The 19,558-nt window shown below is 46.1% G+C and overlaps 1 protein-coding gene across 1 annotated transcript in view; it reads right to left on the bottom strand.

The window, feature by feature from the left end:
- Window positions 1–7,802: 7,802 nt before the first annotated feature.
- Window positions 7,803–19,558, bottom strand: part of wdr11 (WD repeat domain 11) — a 47,131-nt gene continuing 35,375 nt past the window's right edge. Inside the window, 11 exon segments of the mRNA XM_068725832.1 lie at window positions 7,803–9,739; window positions 10,907–10,986; window positions 11,534–11,679; window positions 12,001–12,098; window positions 12,478–12,643; window positions 13,352–13,447; window positions 15,435–15,624; window positions 16,577–16,642; window positions 16,990–17,052; window positions 17,714–17,822; window positions 17,998–18,169. Coding sequence (XP_068581933.1) covers window positions 9,537–9,739; window positions 10,907–10,986; window positions 11,534–11,679; window positions 12,001–12,098; window positions 12,478–12,643; window positions 13,352–13,447; window positions 15,435–15,624; window positions 16,577–16,642; window positions 16,990–17,052; window positions 17,714–17,822; window positions 17,998–18,169 — 1,389 coding nt within the window. The 3' untranslated portion in view covers window positions 7,803–9,536.

Here is a 19,558-nt window from a genome sequence, read left to right as displayed (position 1 = left end):
AATGTGTCAGTGTTTCTAATTTCTGTGTAATTACATTTTTTTGTCACATTGCTCAACACATAGGAGTTGGGCCTCTGGAAAAGCAAAAGTGGAGTCCAAGAACAACCAGCTCTTCGTCTTCTCTCACACACTCACACTCATATACATACACACACACACACACACACACACACACACACACACACACACACACACACGCCCAGAGGTCGGCCAGCTGTGAAAAGAAGCCAAAATACACTTAAGTAATCTGCTTGATCTAGCAATTTATTGACGATGAAAATTTCAAAGGGGTTGAAACTTTAGCCGCATGCGTCTCCTAAACCATGGCCAATGCAATTTCCACTGGCAGGCGGGGGGGGGGGGGTTATGTTGAGAATGACCTGACTAGTGGATGGAGCTTTATTGGTTGCATTCGCCTCGGCATAAAACTAATTCACCCTCGATGACAACCCACAGCGAAGGGGCGAAAGGCGAGATGCATTCTTTTCACCCCCACCCTCAACTACCTACTTTATTAGCTAACCTTTCTGTGACAGAGCTATTCATTATCTGCCCTGCAATACCCCCCCCCCCCCCCCCACACACACTCTGACACACACTACGCACATGCCTTCTTTCTTCCACACACACACACACACACACACACTTCCGACACTACGCCGACCATCCAACCCAAACATGTTATATTACCGGCTGGGAATTCATATCACTTTCAGAGGGAAAAAGCAACTACGCCTCGGTCTGGGCGGCAGGGCTCCATCGCTCATGTGCACAGGCTGCCCTTTATGGCTGCACAGTAGTGAGGCCCCTCATACACACTGGGCTCACAATACACGCAAAGCTGTGACACACACACACACACACACACACACACACACACACACACACACACACACACCCAGTGAATTACAACAGGGCAGTTGTATCTACACACATTTATCTGGTTTCCCTGTATATTAATGAATGAACAGACAGGGGAATGAGCATGAAGATAGCAAGATATTTGTCTTGGTTAAGTCATTTATTCATCCCATCTGGATCAATAACTTATCACGGATCAAAGCTAAACAGCCTGTCATTAGTTAGCTCTTCATCTACTTGCCCATAACTCTTTGTGGAAGTCTTATAAAAAAAGAATAAAAATAAAGAAATGGCATGGCTGTTCCACTTTCAGTAACACACAGTCCTACACCAGGGTCACTCTGAAGGCCAGGAAGGTGACGACCCTCCGTCCTCCCAGGGTTCCAATGAGCTCTACATTGTACAGAGGTTAGGTACCAGCAGGTCTAGCTGGGCTTTACTAGCAGCGCTGCCTCCAGCAGCTCCGCAGGCCTATCGAGTTACCCTGATTTTGGTTCAGCGAGGTCCTCCTGGTTCCACTTAGAGCCTGTTTCATTATTTCAGATTTATCACTGCCATGTTTGCCAGTTGCCATGTTTCCACTCCATACGTCCCCAAGTGTAATTCATAGCATCTAATAATGCACAAACCAAGACGTTTTAAGGGACTGCAAGTTGGAGTCTTTCCCAGGCTGGAGGGATTAGGGGCTCTCTAGGGGCCTCTGGGTAAAGTGTTCCACTCCCAGTGGAGTGAACATTACTGGATATTTACCGAGTCACTGCGTGGCCTAAGGGTCCGGCCTGACAGCCTCCCCCCAGCATGGCATCATGCAAGGCAGGTCCCAGAGGATGGCACAATAACAACGTAGCGTCATGGATGATTTCCAAATCTGTCATGCTATTGTTTACCTTACTGAGGCAGAACATCATTGCTGTATCACTATCTCATCTGCTGTTGGTTTGCAGACAATGACCGATTGCTAAATGTGAAGACCAGAAACTCACAATGCTGCCAAGATGAATTCAAACTGCTCGGGACATAGATAAATATCAGTGACAGAGAAAAAAAAACTAGCTATTTCACCACTCACTACATCTATGCAACAGTAAGAGTTTGCATCTAATCCCTCAGGGGCCCTCGAGGGGCCATTTAACTGGTGTGTCCTTGTGCCGGAAACTCTCTGGTGGTGGTGGTGGGGGGGGGGGGGGCAGGAGACTTGGAACCAGGATGGAGCAAGAAGTGCAAGAAAGCTGGGACTCATCCCCCATTACCATAATAGAATTACGGGGGCGAACAAAGCAGGCATTAGAGCGCCCACGGTGGCATTTGGAGAAGATCCATCTCTCTTTCCTCAGCGGGCCGGCCCATCGCCGCTTAAAGAAAAAGGAAAACCTACCCTTTGTTCCTCCCTTTCATGAGCTTTGCCAGATTGCAACAAGGGGCTCAACGGACACACATGCACACAGACCTGCACAAACACACAGCATGCGTCTCGTGCTTGTGTGTGTGTGTGTGTGTGTGTGTGTGTGTGTGTGTGTGTGTGTGTGTGTGTGTGTGTGCACGCACACGGCTGGCCGGTGCCTCAGCGTTCGGCAGGCAGCTTGACCTGTCCATCAGAAGGGATTACATCTACATAACTCCAACAAAACACTGTCAGCACCCTGCCCCTCCCCTCCCCTCCTCTCCTCCACCCTGCCTTCCACTTCTTCTGTCATCCTGCTTTTCTCCCCACTCTGTCTCCTCATCACTTTAACCTTTCAATCCTTCCCCGCCGCCTCTCTTTCTTCTCCCCCGTCTATGACACTTCTGTCTAGTCTGATGTAATGCATTTCTAGTGTGCCAGCAATCCTCCCAGCTGCGTTGCATCAAATATCACTCAAAGTCCCCTCAAAGAGATCACACACGGTGACCTCCAAGTATTTATCGCAAGTGTTATCTTGGCATATCTGAGAGGAAGGTTTTCCCTGCACACAGAGAGCTGCGTGAGCTATAAGGGATGGCTGCTACACTGATTCCCAGATTAGGCAACAGGCAGTAGTGCTGGTGTCAGATTGTCTCGGTGATAGAGGGAACATGGCGCCGTCATGCACAAACACAGCGAGCTGTTATGAAATGGACCTGCGACTTCTGGTTGGCTCTCCCAGTGCATGACCCACTAACTGACACACACACACACACACACACACACACACACACACACACACACACACACACTGACACACACACACACACACACACACACACACACATCTACCTCATCCAACAAGAAACACGCTGCAGACGCACTGGAATGTGACTTTTTTCCAATGGGATGCAGACAAAGATCCAACTGTTGAACTGACTGAATTCATGAGATGATTAGTTAACTGCATTTTTTCTTAATAGGGATGATGCTTTGACATAACTTGGCATTGAAATGCGGAGTAGATAACAAGTTTGAATAGGATTATAAAGAAGATAGTTCGTTATTGTAATTAGCTGGATCTACAGGACAATTTTAATATCTAACGGTACATCTGGAAAGTGGTGCAGGAGGTCTTCAAATCCCCCAAACCGTAAATTAGGAATTGGACTTGAGGAGGAAGATACTTAAAGCCAGACACCTCACACATCTGTTCTCCAGACCTCTGCCGCCCCCTTGTGGAATCATAATAGAGCTATCGGTCGCATACTAAGTACAGTATACACTGTGTATTAATTTTGATAGAAAATGCCAAGGTACAGGAAAGGCAATTTGTGCACTAAAAAAAACTACAACTTATTCAAACTACAACTTTGAAAGAATGCATTGGAAATTTCAAATTTGATAAATATCAGCCAGTAAATATAGGTTTCTATAGATTTACTTCTTGATTTTGTTTTTGTCTTGTGTTGTCACTGAAATTGTGATACCTCCATTGTTAGAGAAATTCACTCGAAGCCGATGTAGAAGTAATAATCACAGGACATTTATTCTTGCAAGAAGGAGACAGGGTTGTACACATACAAGTCAATGTGTCAAGACTGCTCAGAGTTTCAACTCCAAGCCACTAGGTTATATAGTTGTAAACACACGTACACACAAGTCACAGGACGGCCCATAACAGGCTCCCTTCACATGAGATAACAAACAGGCTTTACATCCACATTATTTTACTCCCAGCAGCTGTAAACAGCCCACCATCTCTGTGGTAAAATGCATTGTGGGGCATCAGTGTCCACCAACCAATGCCACAGTCAAAAATCCTTTCGTCCTTGCTTTAGTCATTCTGTACGCACAAGACATGGTCAGACTGTGAAGAGTCGAGACGGGACACAGTGCTTGTATCAACTGAACACGGTCAGGCGTTGCAGCCATGAAACAAGTCTTATGGCTGCACCCCCATACTGTAGTAATGACTATTCTGTGATTGATTTTCTTCTCGACTTAACAGCGCAGTGGATGTTTTCCTTTCCCGAACTGGACCCGGTTGTCTCTCTGCAGCATTAGCACGTGCGCATCCCCAGGAGTGAAGGCCTGCACGGGCCGCAGGAAAACCAGCCCACTGCTCCCGAGCCCCCCCCCCCCCCCCGTCTCCACCCGTAGGCCCCGTGTGCCCGGTCGGACTACACAGAGAGGAAACACACGTACTCCGCTCAACTAGAAACAAAAACAGGCATCTCCACGAGAGACCCCGAAACCCAGCAGGACAGTCTCTCAGCGCTCACAGGAAAGAGGCCGGGGCCGTACGTCTGTACATCCACGCAGCCGAGCACATGTTCGTGGATACACGGGCACAGACGCAGCTTCAGATGAAAACACGCATGCATGCACGTATACACAAGCAACAATACAGGAAATGGGTCAGCTGCAGCGCAGGTATCCTTTACATCCTCCACTGGCTCCCACTGTCCGCCGATGAAAGGGAATACCTCTGGTCTCTGCAGCCCTGGGCCCGGCTGGCCGAGCGGACAGCGGCTTATAAGAGGCCATTTCCTTCATAATCATCCCTGCCTTCCCCTGCTCTAATCTCCCAGAGGACAGTTGCAATTAGCCTGGGGAGAGCATCAGTGTAGTAGGGGCATCTGGGACATCTCTATTACCTCATGGCCTGCCATTGAGAAAAACACACACACACACACACACACACACACACACACACACACACACACACACACACACACACACACACACACAAGTCCTCTCATGTCTGCGTATAATGGACCTGGCTCAACTTTTTCTCCTCCCTAATATGTGTACGGTACTGTTTGGTGAAGTATTTGTTCTTTAGGCCTCTTCTTTCTTTATCTCTCACCACCTTATTGTGTAGTTGCTATTAATAGACATCCCAGTCACTAATAGGATCTCGCTGCAGTGTCTACAGTATTTGCTATTTACACACACCGTCACCAGAGGGTCTGGATGTGGTTTAAGCTTTGACAACAATAGCTGGGGAAGAGATCTATCAGCCGTGTCTTTACAGCTTGTTGACATAGCAGTGAGGATTAACTATTATACGTGGCATTAATAGCATCAGATAAACTTCCTGCTCCCAGGTTGGAAACTCCCTCCCCCCCCGGGCAATAGGTCTGTCAATCTATAATGAAGTCTGCACACGCCAGTCTCTACGCGAGTCTCGACCTTAAAGCGAATCCTTTGCCTCGTTCTCATTGTCATTCTCGGTTCTGTAGAAGCCTGTGCAGGAGCTGCAGACCACGCTGCAGTAAATGACGGAAGCAGCCCCACGCTCCTGACACAATGCACTCATTGATTCCTCTTTGCTTCTGTAAATAACAGCCCCGGCCACAACTTGCACAAGCCACAAAAATAGCTGCTTTTAAGAGATAGCAGGAGCTTTTTAAAAGATTATCCTGTCGGCGAGTCATTATGAGGGCTCGATAAGAGTTTGTCATCGTGTGGTAATGTTCCATAGATCCTGTTGCTCCCCTATGCTGCCCCCAACGCGCCCCTCCAACCCGCTTTACTCTCTCTCTCTCTCTCTCTCTCTCTCTCTCTCTCTCGCTCATGCCTGTCTCGACTGGGTGCAGTGTGGTGTTGTGGCGAGTTAAGGCCATGGTCTGCAGAACACTGTGACATTCATCTAAATGGGATCAGATAAAGCTGAATGTCTTCAACATAAACATCACTTGGAGCCCCCAGAAGGGGCCCCTGCGGCACTGCTTCGGCCAACCACAGGCTGCAAACGTAGAGGGGGAGCAGGGAGCTCAACCAACAGCAGAGGCTAAAAGGAGGGAGGGGAATCATTTCTAACCAAACTGAGGAGTGGCTGGATGCGGATATCAGCCGAGATCAGGCCTGTGGGTTCCTTCCACGCTAAGCGACACCCTCAGATGTGGGCGAGGGGAGGTGATGTGGGGGTGAGAGGGATAGTGCGAGATTAACAGATATTAAACACGTGTAGAACTGGTTCTCTGTGCAGTGGACTGGGAGGAAGAAAGTGTTTGTATCAGTGTGGAGAAAAGTGAGCCACATAGAGACATGAAGAAGAATGGCTGTAAGGATGAGGAAAATAGGACGCATGGAAAGGTAATGCTACCAACGCAGGTCAAAAGGACAAGCGTGAAACAGCAATCAACATACCTAGACACATAATCATCCTCATAAATGCAGCAGCAGCCACTCAACCCAAAAATAATTCCACCACCTGGGGTGTGACCTGCCTGAAGAATGCTCCGAAATATCTGGGGAGGGTGCTGAGAAAACAATGGAAGGTGGGTTAATTACAGAGAAAATGAGCTATGAACCCATGGTAACTATAGTAACCCTCAGAAAAGATATAAAAAAAAAAAAAAAAAAATCACACAAACAGACACGCTGGGTTTTCAGTCAGTAGTGCGAGCAGGCGTGGACCTGCCCATCCTGGATGAAGCTGTCTGTCAGCACCAGAGGAGAACATGCTCATGGGAACTGGATGACCTGCTGTACTTCTCTTTACCCCACAGACTGTGCAGTGATTGGCTCTGCCCCGGCTTGCCGCACATGAAGGCCTGGTTCGATAGCTGCTTAATACTGATGATTGAGAATGCGTAGCAGCGAGACAACCGTGTACGATTGATTCGGAGCCGGCTGTTAATTCTCGCCTCGTGCAGAGCGAAGACAGCGAAGGCCAGTGATTTCCATCTGTTAAATGAACATAAGTGCACCTGACGGCTTTGAATCCGACAAACACTTAATCTTATGTTTCTGACACGACAGTCTTTAGTACGAAGGGGGGGGGGGGGGACTGAAATGTGAAAGCCAAGCAGCAGATGGAAACAAGGCTTCCAGGAAATCAGTGGCGGTGGGCTGCGGCAAGAACATGAGCTAGCGTGGTGTTCAGACGGAAAGAAAAGAGGGATAAAGTGCATATAAGGTGGAGAAAGGGAGCGACAAGTGAGGATGGCTGGACGGGAGTTGTTATCGGAGCCATTTGGCTAGCTGGGTGGTAGCCGAGAGTATAAGCAGTGGGACAGAATAGAAATCCTGCAGTGAGGCGCTGCATACTGATGACCTGGCTGTAACGGCTCTCCGGCAGTTATTCATTAAGCCATTAAAGGAACACAACCAAGTCATTTGTGTGGCCTTCTGTTTCAGACTGCCTTTCTTCTCCTTGTGCTCTGCTTTTCTGCAGGAGAGAGAGAGAGAAGCCACAGAATACACATCAATGAATAAATCTGAGGCCATGAAGAGAGGCTAGACCTGGGCACCGGGCTGAAGCCAGCTGTTGGCCCTCCTGAGCAGAACACAAGTAATTAATGGTGGAAGCGACTCATGCGGGAACTAATTCACTCTGAAGACAGCTTGATAAATGAACGAACATTCAAATTCAATCTACCTGGGTGGAAATTAAAAGAGGGGAATTGCAAAGAGCACTTGCTTTAACAGGTCTTTTCCCTCACAAAGTGCCTGCCATTACACAAGTGAGAGCCACGGCCACTTCGTCTCACACTGAGGGGTGAGAGCGCCCTCTTGTGACAGGAAACAGCACACTGGAAATGAATAATAAAGTGAATAATATTGATTTTATTGCCATCCATATATACATATATCTCTTTTTTTTCTCATGGAATATTTATATAGTTTTAAGCACTGGTATCACTGTACAAACAATGAACACACACTACAGTAGAAAGAAAAGCAGCAGGTGTAATCCCACCCCAGAACAGTACACAGTACCTCAACACAGCGCGAGGTGATCGCAGGGAGATACAAAGCATCAGGTGGACTACAGCCGATCATCTGCTGGGTCGTGTGATTCTGTACGCCGGCTCGCTACGACATGCTACAGTATGTTCGTGGATGTGAAATGGATCTACAGGAACGACATGTAGTCCCCAAAAATAGGCCAGGGTTGCCATAGTGATACCGCCTGGGTTTAAGTGTAACACAAGGGAAACAGCACTGATGTGTTTATGAAACACATTACCACACGGAAAAGGTCCAGCGGATAGAGCTACTGTCTGGTTTCAGGACAACTAATCACGTCACGAGGCAATGAAACACCCAATCACTAAAGTCTTCACATCGTCATACAGATGGGTTTTGATGATCAGTAGATATTTACCATGAAAACAGAGGCAGCAAGTCTAAACTATTACTCAAACTACGTGCGTGTCAGGCTTTTGTGATGAGCCACAGCGGGAGCAGCACAGATTATTGTTTGTGTGTAAATGATCCATCGGAGGTCGGGATTAAAACGAGTTACAACACACTTTGACAGCTCTTCTTGTAATGCGCCCGCCAGAGAACACGCTCATTATACAAACATCAAAGAACACAGATAGCAAAGTATCCCTTCGAGTCATTCATGAAAGTAAGAAATGAAAAATTCCATTTGGATTAATGGAATGGATTACCCTACATCCAAACTAATTAAATGGTATCACTCAGGTGGCAACGGTCTGACACCTCTCCCCTCTGTGTTCAGGGAGACAATATACTAATAAGTGACTAATAAGCACGTGGCAGCCTGGCTAAATAACCTTACTGCCATCCAACAGCTACAGCTGCAGAGGCTGGTGCAGGGGCAGGCTTTGGTCACTCAATTAGGCAGCACCACCTGCTGTCTGGTAGGTCTCAGGTCTCAGCAATATTGTGTCTCTATTGCAAGGAATCCAAGTTATCACTCAACTCATGTGGTGTTTTGGGTTAAATCAGCAGAGCTCAAGACTCATTTTGGAATTCAGTCATTAAGTATGCACGGTGTAAAAGTAGGGGCCTTCTTGACGGGCAATGCGTTTTCAAAATGAAATAGGGAACTTATTTTTTTTTGGGATAAATGAATTATGCCACATGTCATCTCAGTAGCAAAAAGACACATTAAACCTGTAGAGCTACAACAGTACTTTGAAGATATTCATACAGGCACACAAAATAAAGCTCAACAAGCAACCATTTAAAAAAATCTAAAGAAGCAACAAAAACACTGACCTGATGTCAGCGATGTGTATTACTTCACTTGTTTGGGGAATCAGGACAGAGGTGTGTTTCTTTTGGGGCTGTTACATGCACACACATGAGCACAAACACACACACATGTCATACCAAACATTTCGAAATGTCGTTATGTTCACAGACACAGGCAGACTCCAGTGACGGACTGACAACTTCACATGGAGGAAACTCCTCATATCTCCTCATCGCGATGCCGTGCCGAGTGAGTTCACAACGGCCCCGCTGTTGAAGTTAGAATGAGTGGCCGACCCTGGACTTCAACCGAAGAGTATGACACGCGAGGTCACTCGGCGCTCTCCTGGACCAGCTTGGCCTCCTCTTCGCCAACAGCGGCTTCTGGCACGCTTCCCTCCCCCTGGAACAGCTCCTCCATCAGCTGCTCCCCAGCGCTGCCGGCCCGAGACGCCCACAGAGCAGCGCCCTCCCGCAGGCCCAGCGAGCGCAGCAGCCGGGCGTACTCCAGAAACGACGCCTTGATGAGTTTATGTGCAAACGCAGGTCAAGGGCAACTGATAACATTTTGTGGCCAATGGGACATAAAAAAAAACACTTTGAGCCAATAAAAGCTGTTATCACTCAAAAATATTCTTTCGATTAATGTCACACATTTCAACTTTCAAGCAAGGCAGAGTGACGTGAAACTGCCACTCATTAGATTATCCTTTAAATGAAAAGGCGCAACATAACCAGTGTTGATCCAATGGAGCCGATTAGAGGCATATTTTTAACATGATTCACATCAAAATGTCCTCATAAAAAAAAAACCAGCTGATTAACTGAACCTAATGACTGCAGGTGCTTCCATCCAGGAGAAAAAGGATTACTGAACAGTTTGCAGTCACCAGAATTTAGACACTCTAGAGTCAGTGCAATGCCAGCAGTAGGTTGGATCAACATCTCTCTGAAACAGCTTAGACATGAGCACGTCTTTATCACCTTCATGAAGGAGGAGGATTTATGGCAGGACCGTAGCTCTGATTGCATTAGTTGAATGCATTAAGCCTCTTATCCACATTGCACTGCACCTCGTTTTGGTACTGCTGATGGTCACCAAAATTGCAGAGATTAGTTGGAAAAACGCGCTAGCGCTTGTGCCTGTGGATTTGTATCAGAGTTTGTGTTTGGACCAAGTCTCTGTTGGTTTTACAAAAAATCTGTCACTCATTTGTGTTTCTTAAAAAAAGTTAAAAAAGCAGATATTCATTTGAATTCACATTAACTCTGACAATTTGATTTTTTACTTCTTGAAAGAGGCAAGAGTTGCTCAGTGACATCCCCTGGCCTCTGATTAGCTGGCATTAAAAAATATTTTTCTTTTAGCATACATTTCATGACATAGTTAAGTTGAAACCGGCCCACTCTGTGTCAGCATCGGCCTTGCAAGGGTCAGGGCTGATTTAAAACAGGAGATGACGTGTTTGTTTGCGGCTAACTCAAAGTCTAGGTGCTAAGAGTCCTCTCATGAGTCTGCAGCCTGACTGAGCTCTGCGATGAAAGTTTGACAGGATGTGCTCCGCGGAGCTCTTTAAACTTGAAAAAGCTCTCTGCTTTTCGAGGGCACGTCTGTAGCAGAGACGGACAGAGGTAGCAGGGGAGCCAACTCTGGTTGTAAATGGCCCTCAGAGTGCAGTAATGGGTTTTCAAAAAGGATATTGGACGAGTCGTTGGCCTCCATCACGCCATGCTGCAGACAGGCTTCGATGAAGAGGGCGGCGCGATCAAAGTGCCTCATGCTGCTCAGCGGATGGAAGGAGGAAGAGAAAAACAGAGACAGAAGGAGGTGAGAGCTACTGTCAGGAACAAGCATCATCCCCGCCTGGATGTTTGTGATCCTAACACATACGTCGACCCTGTTGTCCTGGTGGCACTCTAATTCTCGGAGCTTTTTACAGCCTGTGGCATTCAAGAACACGAGCTGTCGAGGAGGAGGACAAGTAGACCAACGGGGAATGGATGCTGAGGTTAAAGATACGGGGGTCAGACCATACCATGCACTCAACTGTTTATGAAGGGGAATGAAAGACTAGCGGGGAAAAGGAGAGGAAGGTCAGGCAGAAAAAAAAAAGTCCCAGAGAATACATTTTAGTGTAGGGAATGTGGGGGGATAAATTGACAGACTGGATATTTGCAAGTGACGTATTACAAAACAGTAAATTACAGGTTTTACCTTTCTCTTTTAAAATTCAATACTTTTAAAAACTTCAGCCCGAGACAATACCAAAGTCTTGCATATTTTTGTAATGCTTGCACACCGTATGCTCATGACATCATCAATCTTACTTGTGGAGCATCTCTCCCACTTTGTAAAAGCAGCCCAGGGAAAGCAGCACCAGGATGGCTTTGGACTTCTGGTTGACCTGCGAGGAGCACAGGTGCTCTGCCCAGCGCTTCAGCACATCTGAGCTCTCTGCTGGGCTCAGACGCACCTGGAAACACACACAACATGCACGACGTCATGGTAGTGTTGGGCAGCTCTAAATGTTCGTAACTTGACTGCGTTTGCCAGATAATAACACTAAAAAGAACATTTCAAGTAAACAAAAATAACAAGAAAGTAAAAACAAACAATAAATAAAAGTGTAAAACTGCATTTTTTTAATCTTCTTACTAGTACCAATAAAACAATATAAATATTCATACACATACACAGCATGTACACCAACCCAAAACCCACATGCCCACACACTATCTAAACATTACACAGTATCTGATGTTTCCTTCTGACGGACGCCGTCATGCTGAGTTACCTTAGCCAGCCAGGTGGCGCGGTTCCACTCCCCGTAGGTCTGCAAGTAGCGGCAAGCATCCGCTGCCTTGTCAATCAAACACAGCAGCTGTACTCCCTCTGACACACAGAGGAAAAGGGGAGAAATTGTACACAGATGTGAGATGGAGGAATGAGGGTACGTCACTACGAAAGGTGGAAAACTCTGGCCAGACACCAGTGAAATGACTTCTTTACACGCCGCCTTACTCATTGAATTTGAATCTACAGATGATCTGCACTGGTTTTTCTTCAGGTGATTAATAGCTGCAACCTTTTTCCAACATAACATATTTAAAAGGTGTCCAGTTCTTTTAAAGACCTAAAGAATAGACGACTTATTCAAAGCTGCAGATGAAGGGCCTTTCAAGGCTGCAGACGTCCACATAATGACTTCTGCTGCTGATAAAGAGGAGCGGAGAAGGTTTGCTAACTGTTACCAGACATGCAGTAACACTACCTGCCAGCTTGCCGTTGGCGATCATGTTGGTGGCCACAAGCTTGATGGTGGACTGTGAGGGGCCCGAGGAGGTGATGGTGGTCACGAGGCAGGCCTTCAGTGAATCGCAGTAGTAGCTGGCGTTGTCTGCGCTCGTCTCCAACAGTAACTGCACCGCCCGGTCCGTCTGAGAGCGACAACAAAGAGATGGCAGTGGCTGAGAAACAAGGCATCGGCAGCTCAGCCAGGTAACTACCGTGCGAGCCAAACAAGTCGGCGCAACGAGGGGAAATTATGGTTATTATCGCGCTTTTAATCTCGAGCTCTCGCCGGGGTCGGCTGCCTATTGGTGGACTGCGCCTCCAGCACACAGCCGGCTGATTGCAGCCTGTGATTAGAGGGAGAGTGGTGACATTGAGAGGGGAGAGAGGTGAGTCCAATCCCCCACAGGCCGAGAAGCAAGGGAGGACAGGGTCAGCACTTATCGTCCATCTAGCTTCATTAGACTCCACAGCACCGGTGTGACCTATTTATCATTATGGCAGCGTGCATGTATGCCCAGCTACGGAGTGTGGAGGTGTAGGTGTGTGTAGGTGTGTGATGGGAGGGATGCGTAGTGTATATTCTGAAACCTGTATGTAAGAAAGAGGGAAAAAGATGGCAAAATATGCATCACATTTATCTTTTGACTTATCAAAAGGATGTGACAAGTAAAAACAAGTTAAAAAGAGATTTTGTTACAGGATGCTAACCACTGTGATGTCAAGCAGAAAAGTACCAGGCCATACTGTTCATCTGAAAACTGAAACATTCCAGCAGGATCTCCCATGTGATCTGAATGCAACACGGAGACATCGTCTTGTGAGCAGCAGTGTGGTACAGTGCAATAACTTACCTGACCCAGCAGGAGGAGCTGGTCGGCACATTTCTTTGTGTGATCATAACTGGAGCGCTTCATCTCCTGCAGGTGAACCCGATCCAACTGGAACTTCTGTTGAGCAGCAAACGTGGAGCCACAGGTTACTTTTTTTGTTTTGTTTTTGAAAGTTACATACTGCTTTCGTAGCTCCACGGTCAAACCTTGTATGTGTGTGTGTGTGTGTGTGTGTGTGTGTGTGTGTGTGTGTGTGTGTGTGGGGGGGGGGAGACAGAGACGGGGGACAGAGACGGACAGATTATTGGATATTATTATACGATGAGAAAAAAAGATATTGACGACAATTACAGAAATACAGAGTGCAGAGATGGAGAGTGTAATAATAAAGGCTCTAAAATATTCAGGAGTTTTCAGTGTTTCTGGTGCCACAGCTTCCAATACTTATTATTGGTGCATTTTTCCTCATTTCATTAAATGGTCCCTGATGGGAGATCGGATTTTGTTTTTCAGTGAGCAAATGATAGGCATGAAACATGAAAAGAGCAAAAGATATTTCAGAGTATGAGAAACTGTTTTTAAAGGAGGACTAGAGGGGGAGAATAGTACAATAAGGGGAGAGATAACAGCATAGTAGGAAATTAGTTACATCAGCTGTATGTGTGTGGTGTGTGTGTGTGTGTGTGTGTGTGTGTGTGTGTGTGTGTGTGTGTGTGTGTGTGTGTGTGTGTGTGTACTCCTGTCTCTATATCTAACACAGAAGTTTCACTTTTTTTTCCGTCTGAGTCACAGCCGTGGGCATAAATCCCTGCAAAGATACCAAACGAGTTTAGTAGCCGTATGCACTGAATCAGAGTCTTGGATTTTTGTAATTGCAGTCAGGCTGCTACCACTGGTGCTGTTTTATAACAACAGGATCCAAATGTAGCTGCAGACTGTCAGGCTTTGTGATCACTGCGTGGCCCCTCATTAACAGGGAGAAGAAGTTTCATAAAAACAGAATAGTGAATGATTTATTAAAAAACAACCTGAAAAATACCCAAAGAACAAAAAAGAGACTTTTCAATAGGACAATTAGAATCTGAAATTGTTTCTTAATCATGCTACTTTAAGCTTCAATGCTTGCTAAAAATGACCTGACATTTTTTTTAACTGGCTACTCTGCTTGAATCAGAAAAGGTACACGTTGTCCCCTCTCCTCTGCTTTCTTGGGAATACTGACGTAGCCTTGTGGGATTAAAAAAAGGCAAGAGGTACCAATGAATGCCTGTCTTCTTGTACAGTCAGCTAATTTTTAATTACCATGCACAGTTTTCCTAAATATTCCATAGAAGTATTTTCTGCAGCCTGGACAACGTGTGGGTACATCACACATTTAACTAAATAACAAAAAACAAACAAACAACCTTTAATAAAAAAACCTTCACATTCACTATGGTGACATGAAGGTGGATGTCTGCAGTGCAGCTGCCGTGTTGACCAGTGATGCGGATGCAGACACAGCAGAGAGGAGGACCAATTAATGGGCAGCTTCTGAAGAAACTTTTCAAACGTTCTTCAGAACAAACTGGGTCGATGATTAAAGTTGGAGGAAAAAAACAAAGGTGATTCAAGCTATTGTTTATAAGAGCCATCAGCGAGACGCATTGATCCGCACAATGACACGGCGCAAACAAGAGGTTTTTTTTGTTTGTTTTTTTATAATTAAGCGCGTTTCGGCATGGGCTAAAATAATTGGAGGAAATGTTTGAGGGAATTAAATGTAGTGAGGGCGAAGTGAAAGATAGGTTTGACCTCAAAGGCTTAAAGATGTGAGACGCTTCCCTTAAAAACCGGGGCTTAGTGAGACAACAGAGGAGATACACAAAGTCATTGATAATGGAATGCTCCGTGTGACCGGGGCGATGCTGTTGACACTGCGGATAACATGGGACAGCTTGCTGGGGGTTTGTTTGTGCGTGGTCTGACTTGAGAATTGTAACTGTCTCTGGAGGACTCCTATGGGACATCTGTAATGTAGAATTCTGGGATCACGTATTTGACTCTATTCTCTCGGTTTACCGGAGACAGCAAAGACTAAAACTTCTTCTCTCGTGTCACTGACCTGAAAGTAAGAGCTCTCACACAGGACGTCATGGCAGATGTCCAGGTGGCTGTGAGGCGACGGCTGGGTTCCTTCACCTTGGGTCTGACCCTCTGCAGCGGACACACTCAGCTGACGAGCCTGGCCAAACGACTGGAGGTAGTGGGACGCCACTGTCCAGAAGTGAAGATCAGACTCATCTCCGAACAGCCTACGGTTTACCAAAACAACAACAAGGCATCAGCTGAGCCCAGAGTGGATCATGTTTTCTCTCTGGAGAAGTTTGTCAGTCTGAACCAACATGGCGGTTTCTTCTCGTAGTTTGCTCACTAATGATCATAGTTCCTGTATCTTCCAGCTCACGCCTCGCTCTTTCTGCTCACCTCCACCCCCTCTCCACATCCTTCTGCCTTTTCTTCCGTCGTTTACTTCCCTCAGCATCCTTTTAACATATCTGCACAGGCACACAGCTGTTGCTAGGTTACCTTGCTGCATTAACAATGGCACGGAAACTTGGACGGCCGGCAGAAAAGCATGAGCTGAAACCAGCTCCCATGTCATGCTGTTTGTTTGTTTTTTGCCGAGGTTCAGAAACACAGCTGTACAGATACAGCAAAAATAAATGCTGCTGTTTAAGTAGATCATTTCACGGTTTTCAAAACAAAATCATTCAACTTTCCTTACCATGACATCTCGTTTATCTTCCCAAATATATGACCTATTCTGAATGAATTGATATTCCACAAATAACAGCTGTGAAAACTTAAATGATGATAGCAAAGTACACCATTATGTGCAGATTTATGTAGAGAAATGACTCCATCTAATTATGATCATTGTAACAGGCGGGAGGCAACAGCAGATGCAAACATATGGAGTATGTAAGAAGTTTAACACGTATTTAAGTGTTTACATTTACATTATTCTACAGCTTTAAAAAAGGTGTTTGTATCCTGGAAGAGTCCGTGTTATCCCACTCCCTGGATAGCGGCTGTTTGTTTGCTAATATAAACTACAAGTTCACTCAGAACTTCTCGAGGCTTTGAAGGTGCACTGTCTGAATATGAACAAAGTTATCATGCTAGGGCACCAGTAAACCCTCACGGACACGCTGCAATCTGTGCAGACAACAAACAGTGGTAGATCCATGAGTGTTAACTCACCGTGAGACCAGGAGACAGCGCTGCAGCAGGCTGAGCTCCGGGTCCTGTAGCACACTCTTCATGTCACTGAGGGGCCAATCAGAGACAAACAATCAGAACACAGCCGGAGCAAATTACACTTCTCAAACACAGCAGGCCCAGTGTGTCGGTTACGGGGTATTCCTGTTATCTGTAAACCCACAGACGACATGGCCTTTGGGCCTGCCGTCGAAACACAAAGGAGCGTGACGGCAAGCCCAAACCACATAAACAAAAGCTGACACTTGGCAAACACACATTTGCCAAGTGTCAAATGTGTGTTTGACAATCACAACAACATGTGATTGTTGCCTTTTGCATCACGCCATTCATATAAATATTGCATTTTGAGCTACAGCGTGTAACCATTACCATTAGAAAGTGTGATAACTCACTTAGACAAGGAGTTGAGCTGCTCCTGGATCAGTCCTTTTATCTCGCCTTTCTCATTGTAGTCTCTGAAATGGAGAGATCAAACTCAGTCAAATGGCTCCTCGCACGTCTCCCTAAAATACAACCTGACCCGATATTAAATAGGAAGCCGAAAAGCTGCTCGTTAAAAGGAGTAGATCTGTGGTGACACGCAATAACAGATAATTCTCTTCTAACATTCAAGCTGAGGTCAGGTAGTTCCCTGCGAGGCGAGCGCTGCTAATATAGCTGTCAGACTTATGATAAGGCAGCTGTGTGTGTGTTTAATGGAAGAAAGCAGCGTAATTATAGTTTGTAACCTCAAACTGAACTAAAATCAGCCTCAAATAGGGATGGCAAAATCAAGATTTGACTAATCTCTGTAAACAGATTCTGCATTCACACGTGTTAAGAAAGGCTTTGGTCAGCCCTGATACTGATCTTGAGCATCTCGCTCAGTAAAAAAAGTTTGCTCATGCAGTGCTGTTAATAAAACATATCTGATCGGGGCCACCGCTTCGTGTGCCGTTGCATATTCTCCAAGTATTGATTTCTTCCCCGAGGCCTTGGGTTCAACGATCAGAAGACCCGAGATCCGGGGAGGTTGAAGACCTAAAATTGATATTCTGTCTTTGCGTTAGACCTTGTAACACTCCTGACATCATGAGAGCGGATGACTTTGTGGTGGACACATGTACGGAGACTTACACTTGAGTGATGTCCATGGTGAAGGTTCCTGACCAGGGCTGCAGCAGGAGGAAAGCCTTGAGAGTCAGGGCAGCTCGGGGAAGCAGCAGGTAAGGACACCACACTGGATCTGAACATATTCCCCACCGATCAGAAAGAACACAATGTTAAGCCGTGGCTGTTCAAGAACAATAAAGCCTAGAGTTACCTAAGAATTTCCTAAGCCTTCATCCAATCCATGAATCTCCGAAAACCTCTATGTCTCATTTTTCTTTTAATCCTTCATTTTTTGTTCCCCGGCTCACCGGTCAGGTCTTGTTCGTCCATGCGGTAGCTGGCGGACTTCATGGCCATCTCCAGCACTCGGATACAGCCGTCGTCAGAGGCCAGCACCACCTTGTCCGACGTGCACCAGTCAATGTCTAAGATGCGGTAGTTGACGTTGCGCCCGATCCGCATGCTGCTCACCATTTGGACCTGGAAGAGGAGAAGGGCCAAAGCAGTTCATCTAAACTGTCCCCTAAAAGCTTCTTTCAAAGCATCTGCCACAACTCGAGACGGGACATGGTGGGAAAAGGACCATTTATGTTGAGTATAGCAGGACAGAGAACGGAAGACTCTTTCAGGAGGTGTTCTAGAAAAACTCCCTATCTCTGGCTGTTTATGGGGCTGTCTGGGAGTCGGTGTAACCCAGCTGTCAGCAGATCGCTGAAGCGTGTCGACGATCTCTCCTGCTCCTCCTCTCCTCCCTCATTCTCTCCCTCTCTTTCCAGCCCTACAGACGTTGCTCGTTTCTCTCTGCAGCCTGATCCATCTGTTGTCTGGATTTTGCGGTCGGGGAATGAAAAGTGTGTCTTATCTCAGCTCCCCCTCAAGAAAACGCATCCCTCCTCCCAGACAACAATGCTCCAGTGGGACCCTCTGCCTCCACCCGATGCTGCTTAAAAACACCATAGCATCTATCTGTGTCCACATCCATCTGCTTTTCAGTAATTTTGCTGGGTAAGCTAACAAATACTGTGGCATTGACATAAATCCATTAAAGTCCAGTCTGTGACCAAATGTTGAACTGGAGCACAAACTAGCCCGAAAGACTCTTAGTCGAGCTGACATGAAGGCCGTGCTGAGAGAGGACATTCTGGATGCTGACAACTTCGGTAAGCAAAGTTAAAGAGGAAAGAAGGATGCATGTTGCTTCCAGGAATGACGATTATCCATCCTGCAATGGTTGAGCTTATTTACAGTACCTTGCAAAAGTATTGACCCCCCTTGGCGTTTTTCTTTTTTTGTTGCCTTACAACCTGGAATTAAAATTGATTTTTTCGGGGTTTGTATCATTTGATTTACATAACATGCCTACCACTTTGAAGATGCAAAATATGTTTTATTGTGAAACAAACAAGAAATAAGAAAAAAAGAAAAGAAAACTTGAGCGTGCATAACTATTCACCCCCCCAAAGTCAATACTTTGTAGAGCCACCTTTTGCAGCAATTACAGCTGCAAGTCTCTTGGGGTATGTATCTATAAGCTTGGCACATCTAGCCACTGGGATTTTTGCCCATTCTTCAAGGCAAAACTGCTCCAGCTCCTTCAAGTTGGATGGGTTCCGCTGGTGTACAGCAATCTTTAAGTCATACCACAGATTCTCAATTGGATTGAGGTCTGGGCTTTGACTAGGCCATTCCAGGACATTTAAATGTTTCCCCTTAAACCACTCGAGTGTTGCTTTAGCAGTATGCTTAGGGTCATTGTCCTGCTGGAAGGTGAACCTCCGTCCCAGTCTCAAATCTCTGGAAGACTGAAACAGGTTTCCCTCAAGAATTTCCCTGTATTTAGCGCCATCCATCATTCCTTCAATTCTGACC

The sequence above is a fragment of the Cebidichthys violaceus genome, unplaced genomic scaffold, assembly GCF_023349555.1.
Source record: "Cebidichthys violaceus isolate CVI_PGR_0920_01 unplaced genomic scaffold, fCebVio1.0.p SCAF_10, whole genome shotgun sequence".
NCBI lineage: Eukaryota > Metazoa > Chordata > Actinopteri > Perciformes > Stichaeidae > Cebidichthys > Cebidichthys violaceus.
Note: the sequence above shows the minus strand (reverse complement) of the source record. Positions and strands in the feature narration are given on the sequence as shown.